The sequence below is a fragment of the Girardinichthys multiradiatus genome, chromosome 15, assembly GCF_021462225.1.
Source record: "Girardinichthys multiradiatus isolate DD_20200921_A chromosome 15, DD_fGirMul_XY1, whole genome shotgun sequence".
In the NCBI taxonomy this organism is placed as follows: Eukaryota; Metazoa; Chordata; class Actinopteri; order Cyprinodontiformes; family Goodeidae; genus Girardinichthys; species Girardinichthys multiradiatus.
This window is the reverse complement of record NC_061808.1, coordinates 33,284,718-33,295,664: the sequence shown is the minus strand read 5'-3', so window position 1 is coordinate 33,295,664 and position 10,947 is coordinate 33,284,718. Positions and strand designations below refer to the sequence as shown.

The window sequence follows — 10,947 nt, the reverse complement described above, 5'->3', positions numbered from 1 at the left end:
TTCTTAAGGTAGTCTTTAAGTACAATATAGAAAATTACTTCAAATCGTTAGTTGTCAAAGCAGGTTTGAAATGTCACATGTAAAATTTGAGACATGGTTGATATACAATTTTGATCCCACTATTTTGTACCAGAAAAAGTTGGGTACAAAAGGATCAGAACTACAAAGGTAAATGGCTAAAATAATCAGCACCCTTTTTGACTTTTCTGGAGAGCACAATATCATAACATAACATCATCTTCATAACTGATGCATTTTTATAATTCTTTCAACTGGATCATGTAAATCAGCTTAAAATGTAGAAATGAAAGACAGAGAAAATATGAGTTGTGTACTGTGTTATGGTCAAAAATAGCTCAATGGTATTTTTTTTTTTAGGTCCATTTTGTTACCAGTGGTTTAGGAGTCCCCACAAGAGCACAGCCAGAAAACAAAGATGAGCTGAGGGTTGTAGCAGGACCCTAAAATTAGGGGTGCGGTCTTTTGGCCATTTGCGGTGCTTGGAATGATTTTGTGGGAATTCCGGCTCCAGTTCTAGAATGGTGCAAATATGGCCTGAGCGCACAGGTGACTGATCAAAATGGACTCTTTTTCAAATTTATTAAGTGCGAGATTTTCACTGACAACTTAAAATGGAAAATGTTTGTGTAACACTAAGTTTTTTTCTTGCTTTGACCATTCATTTAGCTTTCATTTTAATTTTATAGTAAATAGAACCACAAACATCCAACTACTTTTAGTAAAAAGCAGACTTGGAGCACTCATTTGGCTAAATATAAGCTTTTGAGTGAAGAGTGACCCATATGTCATTCTTGTTGCTAAAACAAGCAAATAATGCAATCAACACAAATAATCTAGGACGTTTTATACCATTTATTTAATGAAGGGAATGTGTGAGACACTATGTGGGAAATGAGGGGAAAAATTATTTTCTATTTCAAGGTCTAAAATATTGTTTATTTTCATTTAACTCCCCCGCCCCCCATAATAATGTCTTAAATGTCTTACATATATCTTATTTTCAGAATTAGGAAGAGCGGGTTTGGGTTCACTGAAGAACAATGTGAGTCTTGAGTACATACCAGTGGAACAAGTTTATTGGGACTAATGGTACTGGGAGAGGTATTTATCACAAGTCCCCAAGCTTGGACTGATATACAGTCTTGGTATTTCATCCCACAGTCTCTGCACACTGAGGACAGAACAGTACAGATCTTAGCCTGGGATAATCTCCTCCCTTCTTGATTCACAATTGCGGCTCAGTCCACGTGTATGGTTCTCGCTGAGCCCCCATTGGCAAGATGAATCGGTAAGTCCCGCCCACTTGTTTTGCGTCAGCGCTGCGCTGTCTGAGGGGGTCTGCAGCGGACAGCGAGCCGCACTGCACACCGACAAAACCGGCAGGGGCGAGGCGGAATCCATCATCGCTATGGGAATTAAGCGCAAGTTCCTGAATGAACCAAGCCCTCAGCCTGCACCATCCGACTCCGCTCCACCCGGAGACACAGAGTATAAAACAGTGCAGCCCAGAGCCCCGATCAGCTCCCCTCCTCCGGTGTGCTGAGGAGGACCATGGTGATGATGATCAGAAACATCTAGAGATGAGAAGTGTTACTCAAGCAGACAACTTGGACAAGGACGTTTGCTCGACCCTTATTCGTGTTCTCTGAATCAGGATGATGCCCGTCATCCATGTGTCCGCCGTGGTGAGTGCATCACATTTCCGTCCAACTGCCCGGATTGCTCTTTATTGTTTATTCTAAGGGCTGCTTCAGCAGGTTCTCCATTTAAAGGGACAGTGCATGTTTTTATTTTTGTTTTGTTTCTCAATCAACTTAAAATCAGTTATCTAAAATTATTTTGCAAACGGAAAAAATGGACAAAGACACTATTGTTTATTTTACTGAAAACAAAATGGATGCATAGCTAGTAATTAAACAGTGGATAACCAGAACAAAAGAAAAAAGTTTCCAGTTAGTGGATGAACAAAGAAAGGAGCAATCTATTGTTATCCAGGATCACTTCCAAAAAGATTGCAGAAATCTTTGTCGATGTATTGTCCACGTATAGTATGTCTAAATACATATAATTAAACAAAATCACAGATTATTATAATTTGTGTTATTTTAAGCAAAAATACATAGATTGACAGTTTTAATGACAAACGTCTAGTTTTATTTGTGGGCTAGCCCCTTACTGCCTGAAAATATTCACAAATAAATATAGAAAAAACACATTATTTGTGTTTTTGCTGACAGATTTTAAGCATTTATAATGCAGTTTAGCAAATCTAGGCACACTTGTATTTCCAATATGACCCTTGGTATGTGCTGAATATGCATCAACAGGCATTACTGGGAAACACATGTTGGGAGTTTGAAGCAAAGCTGTAACAATAGTCTACAAGGGGTTAAATGCTGAAGATGTACAGTGCTCTGCAAATGTATTCACACCCCTAGAACCTTTCCACACATAGCCATGTTGTAACCACAAGCTTCAGTGTATTTTATTGGGATTTATTTGTGATGGACCAACACAACCTAGTGCCTAATAGGTAAAGTGGATGAAAAATGATTCATGATTTTCAAAACTAATGCTGCACATCACCCAGAACACACCCTGAAATGGCACCATCATGCTGTAAAACACTTACATTACTTTGTGTTCATCTAACACATAAAATCCCAGTAAATTATGTAGATGTTTTTGGTTGTGACATGACACAATGCATAGAAGTTAAAGGCAGAACTGTATAGATGTATATCTACAGGTCTGGCTTATGTACTGTCTTTGGGATTAGTTAAGCTTGTCCTCACAGACCCACTCAAACATGGGACTAGATATGTGTCCATTCTGAGGAAGGAAGGCAGCAAATGTATAAAGAGACTAACCTATGCAAACAGAAAAAATGTATCTATCAGCTTTATGTAAATAGTAACCGTTTTCTTATTGACATTTAAAAGAAATTTTGTGTTTTGACATTTTATTGTAGTGTTTAGAAAATCCATCCATCTATCCATTATGAGGGGTCAAAGTAACAAAAGTGAACTTAAATGAATTGAAGGTGTGAAATACTTAACATGGTAAATTTGAGTGCGGTAAAACCAAAGTTTGGTGTGCAGAAGCTTTACTGACCTGCACAGAGTACTGACTTCAACCTTCTAGAACACCTTTGGGATGAATTAGAGCGGAGGCTGCAATTCTGGTTTTCTCATCTAACTATGAACATACTCCTAAACCTTGTGGAAGATGTTTACAGAGTAGTTCAAGTTGCGATTCTGCCAGTGGCGGCTCCATCAACAAACTGGACCTTGTAGATTAAGAATAGGATGTCATCAACGTTAATGTACATGTAAACCTGGACAGACAAATATATTTGGCAATATAGTGTATTTAGTGATGCTTGTTGTTAATTCAAGCATAAATGTGTCTGCAAAGGTAAAATGGCGTTAATGTTTTAAAGTTATTAGGAAACTATGTTATGTAGGTTTGCATCAAACCGAAACCACAATGATGTTAACGCTGTTGAGGTAACAATTTGATTATTTATAGCATGTCATATAATATTATGACATTCACCAAAGTTATTGTATGTTTTCCTTATAACATGCTTGAATTAAAAAAGTTTGCAGCAGCCATTTATTCCCAACTAGAACACTGTTCAGTAACATGAGAGTATTCTGTCAGCTCAAGTTCTTAAAAATAACTGCCTTGTTAAGTTTAAGGCTTTCTAAAACATTTATGCTATTCATGGCTGTGCACATTCAAATGTATTCATGCACAGCAATATTGTAGCGGATTGTTTCAACATTTTTATAGAAATTTAGAATCTGAGCTAAACTCCCCAATTAAACCCGTGAAAAGCTTTGCTTGAAGGAGAGCATTTTGTGTGAAACTAGGAGGACTTCTCAATAACTCATCCTACCATAAACTCTGGCCAGTTTCCCTGTTCCTATTGGAGAAAGGCATCCCCACAGCATGATGCTGCCACCACCTTGTATCACCCTTGGGAAGCTGTGTTCAGGGTGATGTTCTTTGCTCATTTTCCACCACATATAGCATTTTATATTTAGAACTTAAAGTTAGATTTTGTTTTCATCTGGCTAGTAGAGCCATATGGAACATGTTAACTGTGTCCTCTGCATGGCTTATGGCAACCTATAAACAGGTCTTGTAAACTCTTTCTGCCAAGTATGTATTTTTCTCTCTACTTTTCCTTAAAGGCCAGATTTGTGGGCTGCAGTGCTAATAGTTGTCTGGTCAACAGATTCTCCACCTGAGTTGTCGATCTCTGCAGCTCCTCCAGAGATAACATGGGCCCTCTTTGGTTACTGCTATCTTTGCCAGGCCTGTCAGTTTATCACAGTCATATCTTGGTAGGTTTGTAGTTGTCCCAAACGGTTTGCATTTCTAGAAGATGGGTTGAACAGAGCTCTGTGTTCAAACCCTGGGATATTGTTTTATAATCCAACCCTACTTTAAACGTCTCCACAACATTCTCCCTGACCTGTCTGCTGTGGTATTCCTGATGTTTCTTCTTCACTAATGTTCTCTAACAAAGCTCTGATGCCTTCACTGAACACCTGGATTCCTTCTGAGGTTAAATGACACACAGCTGAAATCTAGTTACTAAGTTGGTAACTTCTAAAGACAGTTGATTGGATTGTATTTTATTCAAAGAAAAGGGGGCTAAATACATAAACGACATTTTCCAGATTTTCATTAGTGAAAAGAATTTTAAAATCACGTATGACATAAAGACCCATAGAACTAAATTCAAGTTTGTTGATATTGTAACAAAGTGTGAAAAAGTTAATTAGGTGGGAACACTTATATAAGGAACTGCAAGTGCTAAATATTTAAATTTTGGGTTATACTTTGTCTATAATCATTAGTTTTATGCTAAAAATGCCTCTTAATCGTGCATTGGCTTTAAACGCAAAATAACCACAGTGTATAAAATTGTTATACAAAAACAGCTCAAACTACCAAAGTTGAAGGTTTATCTGTACTATTTGCCCCAAAGGATAAGCACTGCTGCCCTGGCAGCTTTCCTTGCCTCAGTCATTAGCAGAGAAGTGGAGGTGAATGCTACAGATAATCATCGCCAGTTATTGTCAGTGATAAATCCAGTGTGAACGAGTCTAAACAGAGCTTCTTTCTCTGAGCGATGCCGGATGATGGCACAGGGACACACAGCAACAGGTGCTCGGCAAACATGTATCTGTGTGTGCTTGTGTATTAGTGAAAGTACTTGTGTGTACTTTTGATGTATTTGATTGGGTGTTGTTAGCCCTACTTTAATTGAACAGTAATTACATCCTAATGTTTTCTGCTAGAACCATTCCACCCATGCATGCACACACATCGGATGTTTTATAGAAGCACACACACATATATTATGTCTTTCTATCTTTACAAGAACTTTGCATTGACTTCTATTCATTATCTGTTAATTTCTAAGGCCTAACCATGACCCTAAACCTCACCTAAACTCAGTTCACACCTTAGTCCTAAACCTAATCGAAAAACAACACTTTGGGCCCCATAAGGAGCAGTGGGTCCTCACAACATAGTATGTGTTGGAAAAATAGACCTTACAATGTAACAAATTCAAATTCAAAAATACTTTATTAATCTCAAAGGTAAATTAAATGTTGTTGTAGCTCATTATGCAGGTTTCTTCAAAGAGTCGTTGTAGATGCTGATGGCTGTGGGCAGGAAGGATCTCCTGTAGCGCTCCGTCTTACAGCAGATCTGAAGTAGCCTCTGACTGAAGACACTCTGTTGATGTAGGACAGTCTCATGAAGAGGATGCTCAGGGTTCTCCATAATGTTCTTCTTTTATGAAGAATCCGTCTTTCCACAATGATCTCCAGAAGTTCCAGAGGAGTACCCAGAACAGACGGCTTCACAGTTCCATCTCCACTCCAGTCTATTGACCAAGGAATTTAAACTCCTCCACCACCTCCATTTCTTCTCCCATGATGGAAATAGTGTTTGACCTTTTCCTGTTCCTGTTTCTCTTGAAATCTATAATCATCTCAGTTGTTTTTTTCACGTTCAAGATAGATGATGTTTTCCACGCCATGCCACCAAGCGGTCCACTAGCTCCCTGTATTCAGCTTCTTGCCCACCTCTGATCCACCCCACCACTGCAGAACCATCTGAGTATTTCTGCAGATGACATGAGTCTGTCTTGTACTGGAGGTCTGAGGTGTACAGAGTGAAAAGGAATGGTGAGAATACAGTCCCCTGTGGTGCTCCTGTGCTGCTGACTACCTGGTTAGACTAACAACCCTTCAGTCTCACAAACTGTGGTCTGTTTGTCAGGTAGTCTTTGATCCAGGAGATTGTTGAGGCCTCCACCTGAGTGTTCTTTAGTTTCTGACAAAGCAAATCAGGTTGGATTGTATTAAATGCAATGGAGAAATCAAAGAACATGATCCTCACAGTGCTGCTGGCTTTGTCCAGATGACAGTGGGTTTGTTGAAGCAGGTGTATGATGGCATCTTCAATTCCAACTCCACAGCAATAAGCAAACTGAAGGGGGTCCTGATGGTTTACTGTTTGCTTACTCAGGTGGGCCAACAGGAGTCTCTCTAGGACCTTCATGAAGTGGGATGTCAGGGCAACAGGTCTAAAGTCATTGAGGACTGATGGGTTAGTTTTCTTTGGTACTGGAACAAGACAGGAGGTCTTCCACAACACCGGAACCTTCTTCTGGGCCAGGCTAAGGTTGAAGAGGTGCTGCAGAATCCCACAGAGCTGCTCTGCACAGGCCTTCATGACTCTAGGGCTGACATGATCTGGACCTGCAGCCTTATTCCGATTCAGTCTTTTGTTTTCTCTGGAAGAGGAGCTGACAAACTGTTGAAACGTTGGAAGTGTAGCAGACAGTGAAGCATGGTTAAAACCGGAAATTACCACAAAAGCATTGGGGTTTTGTGTCTGTAGCTTAACAACAACTGAGCTGATGGCATCACCTGCAGTGTTGGCAACAGCGGAAGGTGGAACGTAAACTGTTGCCACAATAACACTGGTGAACTCTCTGGGTAAATAATATGGACGAAAACTTACTGCCAACAGTTCAATATCTGGACTTCATGACACTTCACAGTTACATGTTCTGGATCACACCATCTGTTGTTCACAAATACTGCCAGTCCACCTCCTTTACATTTGCCGCTCCTCTTTAAATCTCCATCCATCCATCCATCCATCCATCCATCCATCCATCCATCCATCCATCCATCCATCCAGTTCCTTTAGGTTTCATATTTAAATAATGGCTACTTTGGAAATTTCTGCCTTAAATTTATAGTGTGGATTTTCCAAATATTCTTTCAAAATTGTCTCTAAAGGACTGAGAAAACTGGGAAATTGAGTCTGGAGACGTGTGAAACTTTTACAGCCAAATTTGTGATTATGTTTTTGTTGTTTAAGGGAGTGCCATCCATCTCCTATTGGCAACAATGCAATACAAGGGACAGCTTGACAGAGCAACCAATGTTGTATTTCAGCAGAAGATAAACCTGGCAGTTTTCTGCATAGAAATAAAAGGAAATGTTAAGTTTCCAGAAAGTAGCACCACATGGAAGTAGGGAAAAAATAAAATTACCTAGAATGAATCCTTGCTGTACCTCTTGAGCAGAGGTGGGGATACAAGCATTAATGCTGTCTTGAAATGTTTATCTGAAAAGTCAGAGGACTGAAACCAGATCACAAGTCTTGTAAACAAACACCTTATCAGTGGCAGGCTGGTTGTGGGGATGGTATGCAGGAGGTTTGTCCTTGTGAATGCAAACTGTTTATTTTAGGATGATGTTAAGAAAGACACTCATATTCGCTGCTGTCTGTTGTTCATCTGATACTTCAACTGGTTGGGTTTACTTTTCTTTAGTTCTACACGGTCTCTGGCTTTGCACTCCCGCCATGAAGTTTAGGCCATTATTCTAATCATATGCAGGACATGATTCAGCAGTTTCGCAGCAGCATTTTTGAGGGGACTAAGAAAATGTTGCGTGATGAAGTATGCGTGCTGGTTTGGCAGCTCATCACATGCCAGAAATGTTCAGACTGCTTTATACTGTCAGAAAAAACAAGGAAGTGAGAGGACCTGGAGTTATGCTTAAACCCCCTGTTACCTTCAAACACTTCTAACATCCCCTGCTCACATGCATGTGATTAGATAGAGCACGGGATATGACACTAGATTAATCACACAGTAGCTGCTGCTGGAGGTTAAGAATTCCTGTCTTATTGACTGGCTTTGTGTGAGCTTGCGGTTGTTTTTGTATCATGAGGAAGTCCAGAATCTGACAGGAAACCTATAGAGGCTTATGGTCTCTTGCAAAACTGTTAATACCACAGTTTGTCACGTTTCAACAACAACCCTCAATTTAAACAATAGATATTTTCTAATCCAAAATCTGAAAAGTGTGGTGTGCATTTTTATTCACCATTTTTATTCACCCTTAATACATCTCATAGAGCTCTGTTCAATTCATCATCTGAACGTGAAAATAGTACGACATACATAGACTACAAACCAGGAAATAAAATAGAATAGTTTAGATCAAAACATATTCAGCTGTTGGAGTGGGCCAGTCAAAGTCTAGACATAAATCCTCTTGAGAATCTGTGGCAAGGCAATTATGTTCACAGATGGTCTCCATCCAATCTGACTGAGTTTGAGGTGTTTTGTGAAAAAGAATGGGCAGTAATTTCAGTTTTTAGATGTGCAAAATGAAAGGTGGTTCTACCAAAGGGTGCTGAATACTACTGCACACCACATTTTTCTTTTTTTTCTATAATATTTTGCGAACCATTCATCATTTTTGTTCCACTTCAGTCATCTGCGACACTACATTGGTCTATAACACAGGTGTCAAACTCCAGTCCTCGAGGGCCGGTGTCCTGCATATTTTAGATGCTTCAACATACCTGAATCAAATAATTACGTAATTAGCAGGACTCTTGAGAACGTTACTGCATACTGAGGAAGAAATTTAGCTATTTGATTCAGGTGTGTTGGACCTGGACACATCTAAAAGTTGCAGGACACTGGCCCTCGAGGACTTAAAATACATCAAAATCGAAAGGTTTTGACATGAAAAGTTGCATAATTTTTAGGGGCTATGGCTACTTTTGAAAGGCACTGTATCTCAATGTGGCGACCAAATTTGAGTGAACATAAACATCAAAAGATGTTTTAGCATTAAATTTTGTGTTTTTGAGTTTGGAGTTAGAATTCGGGTTCTGGTAATAATTGTAATATTCTTCAACAGTTTCTTTAAAAAGGGTTTTAACAGAAAGATTTTGGAGAATGGACTCAAAGATATAGTATGACACATGCATGTAAACTGGGTATTATTTTGTAAGTAAAATTGCTGTGTCCCCAATTTTAACCAACCTTAATTCATGGTCTCTGATTATTTGGCTGTCCTGTGCAACACGCAGATCACATATTCAGTGGTGCAGCCAGTCTAAGGAAGGGTTGGCATGAAAACCCCGGACCTGGCAGCAGACTACTGCACTTTGTTTCCTCTTCTGCTGTGTGTCTTTGATTGCTTTGCATTTTCTTTTCTAAACAGCAAACAGGAAATGTTACAGTGCTGATTTTAGTCCAAAGAGATGAGAGATGGTTGACCACAAAGGGAAAGGCCCCGCTGCCTTAACATGCTGAATAGCAGCTGCCTCGGTGCTTATCACTGTGTTTGAAAAGTGCAGGGGCATCTTGAATCTGTCTGCATAGAATGTCCAAAAGGAAGACCATGATCTCAGAGAAGATATCCTTCTCCTTCACTCTCTTCAAAGATCAAGAAGGTGCAGGTGTACATTTTGTTTCTTCTGGTTAATGCAGGGCATGCAATGATTATTGTACCAAATGAGTTAAATACTTGCTTGTTTGCTTTTGACATAAATGAGCACATTCTGTTGATTGATCTGCTCATCAATGTCACTACATCTTGTTACCAATGGCTTGACTCTTATAAGAACTTGTGGGTATTTAAAAAAAACAAAACATCTCTGACAATAAAATTCCTATTGGCAAATATGGATGGATCTTAGATGTTTACTAGGCTGTTTTTAAAATACCAATGTGTTATGTAAAAACTAAGTCCCAAATCTGAAAATATTGAACATGAAAATGTTGTAATAACCTGATAGCACATGTTTGCACATCTTTAAAGTAATGCTTTGTTGAAGTACCCTTTGATTGTATCTCACCTTCAGAACTCATGAATTCACACCTGCCATCAGTTCTACTACAGAGTCTGATGAAGGGTAGTAAAAGTTCTACTGTCCCAGTTTACAATTATAGTTTGCAGACAGGTGACAAAGGATCATTGTTCTAAGAACGTATCAGTCAGGAGAAGAGTTAAAAAAATATATCATCGCTGTCTGACATAAACCTTGTATGTCTAAAAATGTTTTCAGGGAGTAAAAATAGACTTACTTTATCAATACAGTTTGTTCCTGCATGAAAATAAAAATCATGGAAAAAATTAGATTTATGGTGACAGCACTGAAATACAATAAAACTAAGTCAGTCATCTTTAATTAGATGAAATACAAGACAATAAAGAGATTCCATAAAGTGGATGTTTCTACAAAAGTGGTCCAAAGACAATATTGAAATGGATCAGAATGGCAGCCAAGAGCCTGGCAGCAGCACTGAAGGATTTGCAAGAATATCAGACACATGCTTGAAATTTTGGGTAAGTTTGGCACAAGAACAACTTTAAGCATCACCAAAAGAGCTACATACACACAGTGAAACATGGTGGTTGCACCATCATGCGCCTGGATTAAATTGTCCTCAGGTTAAATTTGTGCTTTTTTTATGTTCGGTGTAATAAATTCTGCATAGTTCTAAACACAAGTCACTACTGGCCCAGGACCTTCCGGTGTCTGCTAGAAAGCTAAGACTGAAAAGATTAT

The 10,947-nt window shown here is 39.0% G+C and overlaps 1 protein-coding gene across 1 annotated transcript in view; it reads left to right on the top strand.

The window, feature by feature from the left end:
- Nucleotides 1-1,082: 1,082 nt before the first annotated feature.
- tnfrsf21 (tumor necrosis factor receptor superfamily, member 21) overlaps nt 1,083-10,947 on the top strand; it is a 59,371-nt gene continuing 49,506 nt past the window's right edge. Inside the window, exon 1 of the mRNA XM_047388677.1 lies at nt 1,083-1,706. Coding sequence (XP_047244633.1) covers nt 1,677-1,706 — 30 coding nt within the window. The 5' untranslated portion in view covers nt 1,083-1,676. The remainder of the gene's footprint in view (nt 1,707-10,947) is intronic.